Raw genomic sequence first — 18,621 nt, 5'->3', positions numbered from 1 at the left:
AAACGAAGTAATTTCGTTACAAGAAGAATGATGTTTGAAGAATGATTTTTAATATCACAAATCTGATGTCAGGAAGGCGAGCTGTCCTCGAAACCACGCATGCCCAGCTGAGTCACACGTCCAGGCAGTTAGTGCACGGATATACTTCTCATTTACTTCCATCCATAGCACGGTGACGGGTCTCTAAGCAGCCTGACACAGGAGAGAGAGAGAGAGAGAGAGAGAGAGAGAGAGCGAGCGAGCGAGCGAGCGAGCGAGCGACTGGAGGCAGTTTAAGGGAGGGGGGCAGCAGCAGCAGTAGTCGATGCTGGTGACGCAGGAAAAACACCCAACAGCAGACAATAAACCAATGGTCTGATCTCAACACAAGCGTGTTATTTATAATCGGGACAGTCAGGCACATGCACGCGGCTGAGTAATTATTAAACAGCACTTAAATGATCCGATCTGGGATCGTATGGAGGAAAGATCCCGTTTGATTCTCGGTAAGTGGGTTTGTGTGTGAAGCTAAAGGAAACTAGCCGCTAATGGCAGATGATTTGCAAGTCAGTGCTCACTTAGCTTAGCGCGAACAGCTCAATGAACGAATTAAATACGTCTGAATATTTGTCAACGCTTATATATTTACAGTCCCCGCGCACTTTAGCAGTTCAGTCGCTTTGAAGATCTATTCGAGCTATATAGCATTTACATTTAACGGCGGCTCTGTTCGAGGAGGTTGATTTGTGGCTAAACAAGTGGTTTTGACGTGGGCAGGTCGGTTGTTTTTGATTCTAGTTGATCCTTTTTAGATTTTTTGCAGGTTATGAAGTATAATATGGGCTTGTTGGATAATTAAAATGGGTGTTTTGATGTTTTAATGGCTTTAAATCCACTGTCACGAGCTGATTGTGTTTTGCTGGAGTCCAGCTGTTAGCCGTTAGCACGTTAGCTTGTTTCTGCTGCTGTATTTACATTCACTTTCGCTCTTACTTTTGAGTTATAAATTAAGATTGTATGTACCAAAACAGTATAATCTAAAGCCTCAGAGCTTTAATAACATTTTATGCATGGCTGGTTACACAGATAACCCTGTTGTAACTCTGATTGTGTTTGGAAGAGGAAACGGGCCTAAACTGCCACAGTTTCAAACTAGGCCCAATACATAATGGCTGTGTCTCGAAACCAAGTGTGCTGCCCACCCAGACAATATATATTTGGTCATCGTAGGCGCGTTTTCAGATTTTAAATTGACCGAGGCTGAAAACCTTGTAATCTCCCTTCCTTGACAGCATTTTGGGCGTCATAGGCTGTCTAGGTAGCAGCTCAATGTGTTTTGTGAAACAGCCAATATCACCTCTTTTATGTATAATTCAGTATTCTGGAATATGGAGAGCTACAATATGTCTCAATATGTCTAATAGCTACAATATTTATATTGACGTTATGGGAAACGCCCATCTTTGTCCATTAGCGACAGTAAGGTTAATTTCCTCCCATTATCTAATCAGGTTAGTCTGTACGTTTTTATTCTGCTTGCCAGTTCTTGGGCATCTGGTGGGTTTATTATGACAAATGTGAATTGTGTGTGTGTTATAATATTAGGGAATTGTTATATCTGTGTAGTGTGATGTCACATTGTTTCAGGGAAATGTTTCTGTATTCATTATGCATACTAGCCTGTCCATAATTACTGCCAAACCAGCAGGTTAGTTTAAAACAATCTTACTCAGTCTGATTCTGTGTGTTATTGACTTCTGATTTGTGGGAAGTTTTTCTCTTGTATTAGGGAATACTTTTCTTTGAAAAGTCAAGTCGAGCTTTGCTGTCATTTTGAAAGACCTTATTGAAGAACTCTTATTTTCCAACATTGGTCAAATGTGTTTATAAATTTTTACACTAACCTTTGTGAATTTCTGTATAGTTTAATTTGATATCCCATCTTTAAGTTAAATGGATATTTAAAATATTTTTAATACTTTTAAAACCAGTAATGCTGTGATGGAGACTTTTTTTATAGAGATTTCTTTTCTTTCTTCTTCTTTTTTTTTTTTTTTTTTACAAAATACTAAGATTGCTCTCATCGATCAAGAGCAAAGACGCAACAGTTTTATTTGATGCATAACTTTACAGAAATCAGTGCCCAAATGCCATGTCAGCATTTCTTTCTCATGTATGACATTTGTGTTGGTTTGGCTTGGTCTTCATTTTTTGTAGCTAACGAAAAGTTTTGCTCATTACAAATCAAACATCCATTGAATCGTTGAGTAGCCTATAGCTGCAGCTATTCCACCATTTGACAATTCGGTGAGTGCAATGAAAAAAGACTGCTGTTTAGGGTTTTATTACATTGCACAGACATGCTTTATTTGAAATATTTGCTAAAATCAAAAATATTCTTTTGAATTCTGTAGCACATCCAAGGTTGTTGTTATTAACTTACCATGACACTTAAAATTTCTTTACAGGGGTCATGAGCTGCATTATTTTATTGGTTTATAATATTTCCTGGGGTGCACTTATAATGTATGGTCAAAAATTAGAATTTTAGAAATTTAGCCCTCGGATTTGAACGCTCTGTTTTAACTGGCTTGTCTGCTGTGAGACTTCAGTGTAAACGCCCACTGCTGTGATTGGCTAACATCTTTGCATTTGTAAATAGCTAAGTATTACACGTGTAATTTTATCAAACTTTTAGAATGTTTTTACTATTCCAATTCTTAAGCCTACTAATTGTGAAAAGTGTTGATTAAAGCATTATATTTAGAACTATAGCATCATATTTAGATATTTAGTTTGTGGCATGAAAGGTTGCAGTGGATGAACATTGTAGCCGATCACAGACATGTTTAGTGCATGAATGCAGCGATCTCATCATTTTAACTCGATTCCTGCACACTAACGAATGCTTTCATCATAACTAGCAGTGCAAACACAATGTAAATGAGATTCGTTGATTCTAACGGTAGTTTAGTCCAGAACACTTGCGCTGTTTAATTGACATTCCCAGCGATTGTAAAGGAAGCGTTTCTAGACATAATTTTAACCCCAGTTTAAATAACAGATTATTTTCACTTTACTAAGAGAAACAATGTGAAGTTGACCGTTTAGTCACTGGTTTGATATACTGACAAAGAACGATTTTGTGACACAAACATCTCACTGTAGGCCTACATGAATCATTACATATCAGAAATCACTGGTCACTGCACTGTTGATTTTGTTTAGACATGTACACAGAATTGATCAGTAACAGCAATAGTGACACAGTAAAAAACTTTTTTACTCGCATAAGTGTGTTGCACCATTCCTGATGGATCCAATATAGAAGGCGCAGCATAGTTTTTTAATTTCAGGCTCTCTGCAAATCCAATGCAGCTACTCTGTTTTTCTACAACCTGGCACTGCACAACATTTTGCACTCTTCAAAGGCATGTTTATTGCTTAGCTGCTCGATCCAGTGTTAGCATCACGTCTCTTATTTACCTACTACTACTACTACTTGTTGTGCTCGAATCAGTAGGCGGAGCTACTGAACTTTAGGATTTTGATGTCACTAACCTGGGAAGAAGCTTGTTGTAGTCCCTTAAAGGGCCCCTATTATGGATTTATGTATGTGAAAATTACCATGTAGTGTGTAACATAGCTCTAAATGAATGAAAACATCCTGCAAAGTTTTAAATCTGAAAGTGCACCGTATATAAAGTTATTGTCTTTCAAAAGTAAGAGTCGACTCTGAGTCAATGAAATGAATCGTTTTTCATACGAGTCATAACCCGTTTCGTTGTGACGTCAAGACGAAACATTACCGTATTGCCCGCCCACTTATTACGCACTTAAAACTTCAACCTCGTGTCGAGAAGACGCTGTGCTCTACAATGTGAAGGTAAAGCCTGTTTTTTTTTTCACTGCCCAAGGACGAGCATGTGAAGAATCGGTGGTTAAAATGAATCTTTACCATGATATCACTGCAGTATAATCCTAAACTTTTGCTGTGTTCCCTTTATTTCACTGACGACTGCTTCTCAAATCTCGGAGTTCAATGCAGGATTTGCAAACCGCTTGCTCTTGAAAGATGGTGATTCAAAATACTTAGTTTTGAGTTTTAGATTGTGTAGGTCTCCTGCTAACTGGCTACCTCACGTTATCTCTGTCTTACTGAAATACTTCTGCTGATCAGTTGTGGGCCACTATTACCTAAAACTCTGTCTATTAATGCAGATTGTCTGTCGTTCGCACTACTTTGAGGAAAGATGGGATGTACCACTGTACGCGGTAGACCAATCACAACAGATTGAGCTGTCTGACCAATCAGAGCAGAGTAGCTCACGGAAAGGAGGGATTTAGAGAGATTGATTCAACTGACGATTCATTTGAGAATCATTGAAAATGTGGTGATGTGCAAATGTAGCCTATATTATGAGTAAATTAAACATTTTTTTTTACCTTTGATGCATGTAAACCTGTTGTAGGAGACTCCAAAACAACATTAGGAAACTTTAAAATAGCATAATAGGGGCACTTTAAATTAGGGCTGCACGATTAATCGCAATTTCCATGTAATCGCACTTAAATCGAGATAGTTATCATGATTTTGAAATTGCAAAGGCTGCGAATGCCTGCGATTATATTTTATGGGCAGCTTGTCATTGACGTACGGCTCTGTAAACGCTGCTCCATCTGAAAGGACTGTGAGTTTTAATCACTTATAACGTGCATTTGAAAAAGGAACGCGCGTCAGACAGCTTTCCAAACATTAGAAGCATTTTATAACCTCTTGTCTAACAAAAGACAACATTTAATAACATGCTTTTACTCCAAACTAACGACAGTTGAGCATCCTTCTGTGAGATGATGTGGCTTCTTACACAGAATAATGTAGTTGTGTGTTTATTGGTCATGTTTAATAAGCATTTCAATCTCCTGTTTATTCAGCTACAATAATAGGGATTTCCTGGAATGATGGGCTATCTACTTCTGTGGCTACTTCATTTGTCATGTCTGCACAAGAGCGCCCTCTGGTGTTCAGATGGAGCAGCATTTACTACAGATCAGCCGTGCTGCACTGACAAGCTGCGCATAAAATAATCACAGCCTTTGCCACATCGCGTGCGATTAATTGTGCAGCCCTACTTTAAATCGATTTCTGTAAAAGAAAATATCTCCCTTTGCATTGAACTTTGAGCGTTGTAACTTTGCAGATGTTTTTTATGCTCAAACAGCAACATTTCACTAACTGAAGTTAAAAAAGTGAAGTTATAATCAAGGACCCCTTTAAACCTTTTAACGGTGTTATATTTTCGATTATACATTATTGTGAAAATCATCCAGTTTGCTAGAAAGGTTGAGAAAGCCTTCAATGTATTTCTGTTATGTTATTTGAGCTGACCTAACTTTAAAATAGACAGGTTTCATATTGAACCAATGTCTTTTTTGTCACTTGCATGTGGTTGTTAGTGAATTTGTTATCTCATCAGTGCTGATGTGTGCTCTGCTGCTGCCTTTTCTTTATTTGGCCTTATACCTGGGCTGTTTCCTAAAAGCATTGTAAGCCTAAGTAGATCGTAGAACCATTGCCACCAATGGTACGATCAACTTGGCTCACGATGCTTTTGAGAAACTCAGCCCAGACCTGTTTTTTATGCTATGATTTCATACACTTTGATCCAGCCATCACGATCAGCTTTGCATTTAACATTGTTTCTCACAAGCAGTTCTGTGCTACCATGTATGTACACTAAATATGAAATGTCAGATATTCATTTTCATGAGCAAACAAATTTGAACTCTTGGAATAAATGTAGGGTTGGGTATCGTTTGAATTTTAACCAGAAAGGGTAAAAAAAACAACAACTCTGATATCATTCACATTTATTTGATATCTTGTTGAATACCACAAACAAAAATCAACAGGCTAAAGAACACTTACACAAGGAACTTTAGCCTAACACCATAGCAAAAACAACTAGCCTAACTAATATAAATTTCAAGCAGCATTAATTACAAGTATATACTCAGTAGTTAAAAAAGAACAAATAAAGAATTAGCAAGTGCACAAATAAATACAACTGAACAAAGATATGATTGAAATAAACAGAATAAGATTTTCAGGTATTCAGGTACAGAAACTGTAATCAAATGTAAAATAACACTGCACTTCACACTGTACATTACAAATATAGTTACAAAAGTTAGTCAAGAACAGCGACTGAATTTTCTCTTTGAGTAACATTATTATATACAGATGGCAGCAGGAATATTAGGCTTCTGCCACTTTAAGAGCTGCATGGATCCAATGTACTATTACACATGTGTTTTATTTGTCAACTATTTACGTTCACTTAAGACATAACCAACTGTGTTTACGAGGATATTTTGACATTTTTGTGTCTATTTGTCCATTTAAAATACACACATTCGTGCAAAAATACACGGAAGAGAACTTGGTTCAGTATCACGCACCATTCAGTATGAGAGGCGGCTTTCTGTGCACACGCTTTGGATGTGTGCGCAGCATAGAAAACAGCGGGCAAGTCTTCTTGCGCTTAAATGGTTTAAAGTCATATTAAAATGCACACAGAGGAATCGATAAGAGAAATAAAAAAATTTCTAACAAGTATCCAATTCCTGACCTCATGTAAAGTATTTTTCATATAGATTTGTAACTATACAATATCTATAAAAATGTGTCTAAACAGGTTGCCATTATAAAGAGCATGGTAAATTTAGTCTAAGCGTTTGCTTGAATAAAAACAAAACAAAAAAAACACCCTGTTTACTTTATTAGTGCACATACCTGGTCTTGTACAAGATATATCTGTTCCAAAGAAAAAAATGTCTTTGTGATTTAGAATCATAATTTAAAAATCTGCTCCTCCTTTTCCCTTTTGGCTTATGTCAAATAGGCCTTACTGTGACGTAATATGAGTAATGTAGACATTGTTATAGTTCTCTCACCTTTGGTCTATCTCCGTTCTGAAATGCAACACCTACTTTTCACAATCCAATTCCTGACAGATAAAATTAAGTCCCTCCCTATTTTTTTCTGGCCACTCAGAAATGTGTCAGAAAAGGAAGTTAATTCACATTGATTTTATCATAAGAGCGCATGAGATCTAAGCCTGGACATAGAATGAAAATGAATACAATCTTAATTTAAAAATAAATTCTTGTTATGCTCAGCTTTAAAATATTGCATGAGCTCTTTGTAAGCACAATGAATTCTGTATCCAGTAATCATGAATTTCAGGCAGGTCATGTGAATTCATTTGTCAAAAGATGTGAGAACTCCTTTTAAAGATTGATTGATGTTAGTGTCTTTATTATTTTTCAGGTTATGCAATGGTCTCTGCAACATATCCAGTCCCCCAGGTGGTGCTTTCACTTTCAGAAGTGTGCCGGTTCTCCATCGCTCCTGAGGAGAAACTGATTTCTTCTGGTGTGCCAGCGACATAAGCAGACAAGATTGCAAAGATCTGCCCCGTGTCGAGTATGACGGCCACGACCCGTGGCTCCCCTGTGGGAGGGAATGACGGTCAGGGCCAGGCTCCGGATGGCCAGTCCCAGCCACCCCTGCCCCAGAACCAGGTCAGTGCTCCATTTGGAATTCCCCCTTTACATTCCGATCGCTGTTGGAACACATCTGCCTTTTGCTGTTACTCAAGTAAAACTGTCACTGAAAATAATTTATATTTCATCGATAAGGTTTGCAGTCCCTGGGTTGTGCTGCGTTACATTCTTCAAACCACATTTGATCCGGTTTGACAGTTGACTTAGTTCCAAAGGGAAAAAAAAAACATTTGCTGACACTCATGGATGCAAATGTGTTTCTGTAATTGTGCTCTGCCCTGAAAGGAACAGATGTCAACAGAGGGAAAAGTTATTAGGTAATGGTAGGACGATCCAAAAAAACCCCCAAAAAACGCCTCTCCTGTATCAGATCACAATGTTTCTTCTTTAATGTATGTGCCTTCTGCATTTAAGAGATAAACATGAGCTTATCTCTGAATTGTTTGTAATAATTGATTAAATTTTTTTTTTTTTACATTTCCAGTATTTAATAAATATTAATCTTGTACACAACTTAGAAAATGCCAAAAATTCTTTGTTTCTAGGAATGTCTGTGATATAACAGTACTTTATTGGGTGGTCACTGGTCAGACTTTTTTGATCACATAGTGTGAACATATTTTCCATGTTTTTCTTTTAGCATTGTTGGTACAATAATCCACAGCGTTCTGCTGCATCATTATTTGAATTACTTAATTGCTCATCAGCCTGTTATTATAATTGATTTTAGGTTTACTTGCCCCTAAATGTCACGGTACAGGATCACAGTTTGCGTATAGTTTTGCATGAATCTCAGGTTGTTCCGTTCTAAGTGTGGGAGTATAGAAAAACCTGTAAAGTTGACTATATTTTATGCAGATAGTCAAAAGTGTTTCTTAGTGAGACCTTAAAAAGATCATTGTTCTCCTAAAAATTGAGATTTTTAATATTCTCTTTTATTTTCATCATCAAATATGGTAAACAGAAACTTAACCTTGCATGCTTGATGCAAGAACAAACTTTTATTGGTTCTTGTACGTCAGCAAGTATGTTTCAGCTTCATTTTACCATATTTGATTTGCTTAATGAATGTGCATTGATCAATGTTTATATGTAAAATTTACAACAAAAGCTTAAATTAAATCTGTTTATCATATGAAGTAGGGGTGGGCAGTATGACCAAAATTCTGTTTCACGGTATGACTAATTTTATTTCACGGTGACGATATATTTCACGATATAGTTATTTATACATGTAGTTAATCTCGAAAAATCGACAAAAAGGGCTTTGTATAATAAATAAACCCAATGCTTTTGAAATGAAAAGTACTTCACTTTGTTTGAATTTTCTTTATCTTTTATTTGGTAAATTATTTCTGTGCTAAATTATTTTTAAATATAGTAAACAAAACACTCTCATCAACTTTTAGATGAACTGCCCCCAACTGATATTAAATACAACTCATAGGTGCAATTCAACTTTAAATAAAGTGTTGCTGAATAATTTTTCAGTCTCATGATAATGTTTTACTTCAATCAGTTTATAATAACTGAATATTTTATATTGAATTATTCTATTCATAATAAATTAGTTACTTCCTTTTAATTTGGTAGGATATTAGTAGATACTAGTTATGTTTAAATGTTTTCCCGGTACATTTTTGCCATGTCTGCTTTTAAAGGGCTTGTTTTGCTCTGTTTGTGATATCTGGCAACCCGTCACCTAAACCTTTAATCAAGAGAGGTTCAGAAGTGTCAAGTTCATAAGTGACTAGGAGAACAGCAGTATGAAAATCGAACAGCAGCTACTGTTAGTGTTGACTAAGATTTGTAAATTATACACATAGACAGTATGACACCTTGTAACTGCGCCATTATTTTACATAGCTCGGTGAACACCGACACACCGCGCTCCCTCAGTGCATGTGCACGCTCGCGTCTTTTGCATCAGTAAAATGCGATCGGTTAATTTGAGTGACAAGTTGTAATCACGCATTGAATCAAAGGAAGATTTTATCAGCTGTTTCAGTGGCCAATTGTTTGGAGTTAGAAATATATAACTCGCGCTGCATATTTAGTAATTTTGCCTCAGATACAGGATTATACATTTGCTCGCGTGTAGTAAATACTACACATTGCTTCGCTCGCGTGTCATACTGAATGCGAGTTCCGTGTTTAAAAAGTAACTATATATAAGAGACAGAAGATGCAGATAACTATACATTAAGGTTATTTCTATTCGTTACGATATTGATATATGAACTGTTGTTGTCAAGTAAGCTTCATGCTTTCTCCTTTGCGATCGTGCACTCCTCTAAACTGCCTACGGGTGCCGCACTGCTCTAGTTGACTGCTGCGCCTTTCCCCCCGAAAATATCACGTTAACAACAACCGTTTAGAAAACGTAATTCCTTTGTGGATCCTCTTGATCTGCTTTCTCCATGTTTCTTTGACAAATCTCTATGTCAGTCTCTCGCATGCTGCATGTGAGTTAACCACGCCCACTTATTTACATGTCGCGGTATACACTGAATGAAAAAATCTGTTACGGTTGACATTTTCTACCGCGGTAACGATATATACCGTCATACCGCCCAGCCCTAATATGAAGTGATTGTCACAGAAGACTTGGATTAAACTGCTCGTTTCATATTAATGTCTATATGAACTTTTTGAAGCTTAAATTTGTTTTGTGTGGACCTTTAATGGATGAAACAAAATTATAAGAGAATGTCTTAATTTAGTTTCAGAATATGGAAAAAATTGGATTTCTTCTGAGATGTATATAGCCTATGTCTTACTGAGCTTTTGGAAGTAAGGGCATCACTGTCTTTATTGTGTTTCCGATTGAATAACGCTTTAACAATGGTTTAATGCATTTGTGGTCAAAATCTGAAACCCCAGCATTATGACCAAAGAAAAGGCGAGAGGCTCCCTTTGATTTTGTTTCAGAGGGCAATTGTTACATTCTCCAGGGATAGACTGCAGCAGTGTTATCTATTACACCTGTGCTCAACGAATGCATGTTAAAAGGGAGGAATCAATGAGGATGAGACGCCTGGCAGAGAAAAGCACACCAGTTGGTTAGAAATGTGTAGTGCCTAGACATGAGAAGCAAACTGGCTATGTAGGTCAGCCAAGCAGAAGGAGCCTTTTCCAGCACACCCCCACATTTCCCAAGTTCCGCAGGCTCCATTCAGCTCTACATGCAGAGCTCCAGCCCACATGCATCCATTGACAAGGCACAGGAAACTGACTTAAAGCTGCATCTTAAAGCTGCTTTATCTTCCTTACGGTCGCTTTCATTCTTTTAATCCCTCACATGGAAACATACTTTATGCTTGCTTATAAGACACCTGAATGATTAAGGTGCAGACCCGGCGCCAGATACAAATTCACAGACGGACATTACATTTTTTCAGGGGGGCACAAATGAGATCAACCTCATTGCATAATAACATTAATCGATTATGATCGATTATGAACATTTATGATACAATGATAATGATCGACAGTGCATAATAATGTACTGACGGTAACAAGGTTGCAATGTTGAGGCTTGCGCAGCCTCTCGAGGAGAAATCGAAACAAATTAATGCAACGCACACAAAGAAACTCAGTTAACATATTGCGGTAAAAATTCAGTTTTTATATTTATAACATATGATACAGTTAATCACTCGACCACGAGTGCTGAATACCATCACGATTGAAAATATGACTGATTTTATATGACCGTTCAATAACAAGTAATTCATATTAAGTCACTTACATTTTAGACTAAATATTGACTCTTTTTGTTCCATTTTAGCTGCGAAAATCAGCTAAACCATTTTGTCTCACCATAACACTCAACCGTGTTTTCATTACTGAATGATTCAGCATTTTGAACGAATCGGTTGAGCCAGAGATTCAATGAGCCATTCAGAACCCATTCATAAACAACTGCCTCATTCTTAATGAATCAGCAGTTTGAATGAATGACTCAATGACTCTCTAAATAAGACCGCTTATCACCTGCTTTCCCGCTCATTATCGACAAACCAATCAAATCTGTTTAAAATTATTCTTTAAAAAATCTGAATAAACACATTTTTATTTTTATTCAGGAGTTATGTATATACAAAACGATAACTTTTGATAACAGTAGCCTATTGATTAAGAAAATTTTTTTGTTCAAACGAGCAGGACGTGGAGTTGGTGAAGGGAGACATGCTCGTCCAGGGTGTGTGCACTAGTGACTCACAGGGCGGGTCAGGCCCCCCAATGCCCGGCCATGGCGCCGGGACGAGTGTGGCTTTCGTTTTTTTACTTTCACTTAAACCACATAAAGTGTTAAAAGGAAATCTTCTAGATTTTTTTAAAATCTCAAAATACCAAAAAATTCAAAGTAAATAATTTTACACTTATGTTTAATTTATTTACCATTTACCATCATTTATTTGCCATGAATAGTCTTTATGCTAACTAGAGCTGCACGATTAATCGTTAAAAGATTGCAATCACAATTAAAAATCCCACACAATCTTATTGCTAAATGACAACGATTCGGATGTCTATTAAACCTTGGACAAAGTCACACCGGAACATTCAAATCTACGTTTGCGCTGTCACTTACTGAGAAAGCAGTTATCATAGCAATAATACAGGTCTTTTCACCCACACATTATCATTATTTCTGGTACAATAAAAGTTTTTAGTTTGATATAAACACTACTATCTATGTTAGCGATCAATCTTTTTTTTTTATGTAACTTGACATTTCAAATACAGATTGTAATATTGTATCCATTGTAACACCATCAGCTTGCAACAAGTGACTTAAATTGGCTTGTTATTGAATCATTCATTCAAGAGATTTATTCAAAAACACTGCTTCATCCAGTAATGAAACAAGGGAAGTCTTTGACTTATACTTCACCTCTAGTAAAGTATGTAAGTTTTAGTCTATTCAGAATCATGAAAAAAAAAAAATGTGATTTTCAATTTAGCTGGAATCATGCAGATCTGATGCTAGACATTCCAAAGTCGAGTTGGTAAAAGTTTTAAAAATGTTTTCTCTTATGCTGCATTTATTTGATCAAAAATACAGTGAAAATTGAAATTTTGTGAAATGTAATAACTTTTCATTTATGGCAAAGCTGATTTTTAGTAAGCATGACTTCAGTCTTCAGTGTCACATGATTCAGAAATCATTCTAATATGCTGATTTGGTGCTCTATAAATGGTTGGTTTACTGTCACTTTTAATCAATTTAATGCATCCTTGCAAGATGAATAAATTAGTATTAATTTAAAATCTTGCTAATCCTAAACTTTTGAACTGAACTGCAGTGTATATTTGGGGCAAAGCCTATAATTTCATTGCATACAATTAATGGTTCAATCAAATCCAGGTTGATAAAACCACCCTACATGGTTATACTGGTAAATGCAAAGCATTACAGAAAACAAGTGTTACGAGCAGCCTCGCACACCAGCCTGTGTGGCAAACTTTGTCACAATGAGGCCACTTAATAGTGCTCTCCAAGTTTGTAGTAATGACCCAGAATGTTATCTTTGTATCCTAGTCGTGCACTTCCTCAACCTCTGAACTGTTTGCATTGCAGACATCCTCTCCCAACTCATCAAACGAGAACTCCCCAGTGAGCCCTCCAGATGAGCAGGGTCAGGGGGACTGTCCCACTCCCCTGGAGGAGGAGGAGCCAGCTTTCCCTCACACTGAACTGGCCAAGCTGGATGACATGATCAACAGGTTTGGGCTCTTATTCTACATTTGGTCAAATTCTGTGTATAATTGAATCAGGAGCACTGGAGATGAACGATAAGGATGTTGATATGAAGTGTATTTATTTAGGCTATTATCCATTGATAGAGAGATTGCACATCTGTGTCTTATCAGTTATGTATTAAGTCGACTAATTATGCTGTTGTTGTTTTTTATGTACAGACCTCGCTGGGTCGTTCCAGTTTTGCCAAAGGGTGAATTAGAAGTTCTTCTTGAAGCTGCTATAGATCTTTGTAAAAAAGGTAATGCTTTATTTTTAGCTCTTGTTTGTCATTTGATATTCTTTCTTTATTCATTAGTTTTTTTGCTACTCAGTAGCAGAAGCTGTATTACCTTTATCTGCATAATCTTAAGCTTTCACTTTTGCTCTCAAAGGAATTATTCAGCCTCATTAAATGTCCGCCTCTGATAGGTTTTTCTTTCATTTCTATCTCCAGGACTTGATGTCAAGTGTGAAGCATGCCAGAGATTTTTCAGAGATGGCTTGACAATATCCTTTACGAAAATACTGACAGATGAGGCTGTTAGTGGATGGAAATTTGAGATCCATGTAAGTCCTGCAACCTGCTTGTTGGTGGCATTTTAATCATGCCTCCCATTTCAGAAACACATTTCGTCTTTTTGTTTCCACATTAAAGGGTTTTACTAACCATTTTGCTGTCAGGTCTGTCCTCTCAAGAATTGATTACTTATTTGGGTGGCTGTGAAGAAACGTAATGTTATTTTGGTTGCCTTCATCTTATTTGGCTGTTTGATTGAAATGCCAAAGCTTTGATCAAAGAGCTCCTTTCAGTAAAACAGAGGCAGTATTAGGACATAGCTCTGAGTCATCGCTCTCGTATAAGGCTTGTTTTCGCTCCTTAAAGGGATAGTTCACTTTGAAATTAAATTTTGGTATGTTTTAGCTTACCTCAAGGGCATCCAAGATGTAGGTGTCTTTTTTTCCGCAGTAGTTTCAATTTTGATATTTTTAGGTCAAACCGTTCTTGTCTGTCAGTCATTTCATGCAGGTCTATGGTCACTGTCTCAAAGAGCATGCACAGAGTCGAAATTAAAACAATTCCCCATCGTAAGTACACATTGATGGCCTAAGACACAAAACGAGCGGTTTGTGTGAGAAAATGAACAGTATTTATATCGTTTTTACCTCTTGTAACACAGCCACGTCCAAGTGATCTGGTGCAGACTGGTGCATAGATATATACACTAGATGTCGCCTTGGCTACGCAGTTCTTAACGAATGCCGTAGCCAAGGTGACATCTAGTGTATATATCTATGCACAAGTCTGCGCACACGTCACACAGCAGGATGCGCGCGCGCCCTCAGATCACTTGGACGTGGCTGTGTTACAAGAGGTAAAAACGATATAAATACTGTTCGTTTTCTCACACAAACCGCTCGTTTCGTGTCTTAGGCCATCAATGTGTACTTACGATGGGGAATTGTTTAATTTAGACGATGGGGAATTGTTTTAATTTGGACTCTGTGCATGCTCTTTGAGACAGTGACCACAGACCTGCATAATATGACTGAGAGACAAGAACGGTTTGACCTAAAAATATCAAAATTGAAACTACTGCGGAAAAAAAGACACCTACATCTTGGATGCCCTTGAGGTAAGCTAAAACATACCAAAATTTAATTTCAAAGTGAACTATCCCTTTAATGGCTGCTCTAGGATCAGCCTCAATGGCACTGCAAATATAGATCATGTTTTTGCATTTAAAGACTTCCCACTCACTGTAAATCAAAGTGCTTCAACTACATTTGCATTTTAGTGTATTTTAAAGCCAGAACATACTCAACACTTCTAGGGGTACGTTTCTGGCCTGACATGTTCTGTCTCATTCTTTCGACAGCGGTGCATCATTAATAACGCCCACCGACTGGTGGAGCTGTGTGTGACCAAGCTATCTCAGGACTGGTTCCCTCTTCTAGAACTCTTGGCAATGGCCACCAACCCCCACTGTAAGTTCCACATCTACAATGGTACCCGGCCCTCTGAGACGGTGCCTGCTGGGGTTCAGCTAGCTGAGGATGAGCTGTTTGCCCGTCCACCTGACCCTCGCTCTCCCAAGGTGAGAGGGTGTTTGTGCCACTGCAGAAATTTAAGATTAATCTTTTGGACCTTTATGAAACCTTCAATTTATGAATTATTGAATTAGTTTTTTGAAATGGTTAAACTTAAAAAGAAATGGAGACTATTCACACAGCACCTAAAAAATACCCTTTTTTTCATCAAATTTTAATTTGATGGACATTTTAAGCATCAGCTACCTGTTTATGAATCTGTCTTTAGCTTTAATTTGAAATGTTTTATCCTGTATTGGTCTATTCAGTGACAACTTCCTGTTTATTTGTTTCCTGCAGGGCTGGTTGGTGGATTTAATAAACAAATTCGGCACCTTAAACGGGTTTCAAATTCTGCATGATCGATTCATGAGCGGCCAAGCTCTGAATGTTCAGATTATTGCTGCACTCATTAAGTAAGAACTATCAAACATATTAGACCAGTTTGCTTGAAAGCTGGATTTTATTTTAGTAAGGTTTGATTAATTTTTTATTTATTTTTTTTTCAGGCCTTTTGGACAGTGCTATGAGTTTCTCACTTTGCACACAGTGAAGAAGTACTTCCTTTCCATCATAGAAATGGTTCCCCAGTTTCTTGAAAACCTCACGGATGAGGAATTGAAAAAGGAAGCAAAGAACGAAGCCAAAAACGATGCTCTGTCTATGATAATCAAATCTTTGAAGAACCTGGCTTCTCGAGTACCAGGACAAGAGGAAACCGTGAAGAATTTAGAGATATTTAGGTTAAAAATGATTCTTAGGTGAGCTGAACATTGGCTTAAACCAGTTTCAGTTTAGTCAGTACGTTAAATGGTTGTTCTTAATCATTAACCTTTTGTGTTACAGGTTATTGCAGATTTCTTCTTTTAATGGCAAAATGAATGCACTAAATGAAGTAAACAAGGTGATTTCAAGTGTTTCCTACTACACGCATCGTCATGGCAATCCTGAAGAAGAGGAATGGCTGACAGCAGAGCGCATGGCAGTAAGTCATGCTGCAGTACTTAACGATTGAACCGGAGAATGTTATGAGCCTTGTCAGGCAAATTATTTGGTCATTATCATTGAATATACTGAGCAAACGAAACTTGTCATTAAGATATATAAAGGTCTTTAAGGCAGTCGAAATACATTTTTGGTTCAAATCTGTATCTTAACGTTAGATGAACATGTATTTATTTCTCGCAGGAATGGATTCAGCAGAACAACATTTTGTCTATTGTGCTGCGAGACAGCCTTCATCAGCCACAGTATGTGGAGAAACTGGAGAAGATCCTTCGATTCGTCATCAAAGAAAAGGCCCTAACGCTTCAGGACCTGGACAACATCTGGGCCGCTCAGGTGAGAGTAAATCTCAAGTTCCTGTGTGATTAATGTATATTTTATGATAAGATGGCATTCTTACATTCTTCTTAAATTTGCTTTTAAATATATAAAAAAATCCCTTTAACTCATTGTTTCCAATAATGCATTAAGTACCTTTAAGAACATTGATGACATCCATACATAGCCATACAATGTCTACAATATTACCAATCAAAACAAAACATTAATCTGTAAATATAATGAAATTATATATTTGTTAACGCGTTACATTTGGCAGTTTTTCTAAAATGTATGCTTTATTAGTAAAGCTTTTTTAGGCAAACTGTCATTCAAAGAGGTTTTGTGATTGTAATAATGGTATTTATATCCTCAGGCTGGGAAACATGAGGCTATTGTCAAGAATGTTCATGATCTCCTTGCAAAGCTGGCGTGGGATTTTTCACCTGAACAGCTGGACCATCTCTTCGACTGCTTCAAGGTTATTTATAATGAACTGGCGATTGCAGTTTTATACATAATTATTTATTTTTTTATTAATGTAGAGACCATACGTTGGTCATACGTAGACTTTTCATTAGGACTCAGCATGTCTATGTGTGCCTTGCTAGCATTCCCACAGATTACAGAATCTCTGTCTTCAAAGGAATAATTTTATGGTTTATAGGAGAGCTGGACTAATGCAAGTAAAAAGCAGAGAGAGAAGTTACTGGAATTGATTCGTCGGCTGGCAGAGGATGACAAGGATGGTGTGATGGCTCACAAAGTGCTCAATCTGCTGTGGAATTTGGCCCATAGTGATGATGTCCCTGTGGATATCATGGACCAGGCCCTTAGTGCTCATATCAAGATTTTGGACTATAGCTGCTCCCAGGTACCATGATCAACCTTGGTTAAATATGGAAAATGTACTTAATTTACTTGTAAATGTATGTAAATGTACTTATTATGTACCAAAACAATATTCAATTTGATATGATGTAAACGGTTGAGAATGTTAAATTAAAAACAGTGCTTTTCATCTGCTGTAGGACAGGGACACACAGAAGATGCAGTGGATAGACAGATTCATAGAAGAATTAAGAACTAATGACAAATGGGTGATTCCTGCACTGAAGCAAATACGGGAGATCTGTAGCCTCTTTGGAGAAGCCCCCCAGAATTTAAGGTAATACAATTGGTCTCAACCAAATTTAACCATCAATAGCATTGATGCTTGTTTTAGTGCAAAAAAATAAGTGGACAAATATATTTTTGGTGTTATTTACTCATATTCAAGGAGTATTTTCATGAAATTCAACCACACATTTTAGGAAGAGCATGTAAATGTAGCAAATGTATCGTACACATCCCTGTTGTTTTTCAGAAAGAAAATACCTATTAACTTACTAAAGAGCTTAGAGGGGTAAGTGGACAGTTAATTTTGGGAAATATTATCATTATTATTATTATTATTATTATTATTATTATAACTAATTTTAAAGCTTAAGTTTGCTTTTGAATTTCAGTAAATGAGTAATTTGCTTGGTGTCTCCTGCACCATCTAATCTAATCACCAATCAGTGTCCATGGACAAGATTCATGTGTATAAAGCTTCTTACAGTAAGAGTGCTGTTGTGGGTTACATTTCATAAACTTACAAATGCATACTCTTGGTATATGGACAAGGTTTGGATCTAGTGCACTCTTCCTTTGGGATGCTTTAAACATGTGAGTCCGTTGGAGAAAAATAAAATTGCAGAGGAAGGCTGAACTCACATTTTCCAATACTTTCCAACACCTTATGCAATGAGTTTTATATGACGACAAATTCTCTTTCTGCCTTTGCTTTGATGTCTCGGGATATTGCTTCTCTTATGTAAATTTAAGCTTTCAATTAGGGACAAGGAAATAGTCTGTTTCTATATACCTAA

General features: G+C 37.0%; 1 protein-coding gene across 8 annotated transcripts in view; it reads left to right on the top strand.

The window, feature by feature from the left end:
* Positions 1-269: 269 nt before the first annotated feature.
* usp9 (ubiquitin specific peptidase 9) overlaps positions 270-18,621 on the top strand; it is a 43,593-nt gene continuing 25,241 nt past the window's right edge. For 4 of the 8 annotated variants that reach the window (XM_079881361.1, XM_079881360.1, XM_079881357.1 and 1 more), the window contains exons 1-14: positions 270-485; positions 7,313-7,566; positions 13,136-13,281; positions 13,477-13,556; positions 13,752-13,864; positions 15,175-15,393; positions 15,686-15,801; positions 15,895-16,146; positions 16,232-16,370; positions 16,574-16,726; positions 17,085-17,189; positions 17,376-17,582; positions 17,740-17,876; positions 18,075-18,113. In XM_079881361.1, the coding sequence (XP_079737487.1) occupies positions 7,471-7,566; positions 13,136-13,281; positions 13,477-13,556; positions 13,752-13,864; positions 15,175-15,393; positions 15,686-15,801; positions 15,895-16,146; positions 16,232-16,370; positions 16,574-16,726; positions 17,085-17,189; positions 17,376-17,582; positions 17,740-17,876; positions 18,075-18,113 (1,802 nt within the window). In that variant the 5' untranslated portion in view covers positions 270-485; positions 7,313-7,470. The remainder of the gene's footprint in view (positions 486-7,312; positions 7,567-13,135; positions 13,282-13,476; positions 13,557-13,751; positions 13,865-15,174; positions 15,394-15,685; positions 15,802-15,894; positions 16,147-16,231; positions 16,371-16,573; positions 16,727-17,084; positions 17,190-17,375; positions 17,583-17,739; positions 17,877-18,074; positions 18,114-18,621) is intronic. The other 4 variants (XM_079881363.1, XM_079881362.1, XM_079881359.1 and 1 more) reach the window with 1 other exon arrangement.

Source organism: Squalius cephalus (genome assembly GCF_949319135.1).
Source record: "Squalius cephalus genome assembly, chromosome: 9".
NCBI lineage: Eukaryota > Metazoa > Chordata > Actinopteri > Cypriniformes > Leuciscidae > Squalius > Squalius cephalus.
The sequence above is the reverse complement of the archived record's forward strand: the minus strand, read 5'-3'. Positions and strand labels throughout refer to the sequence as shown.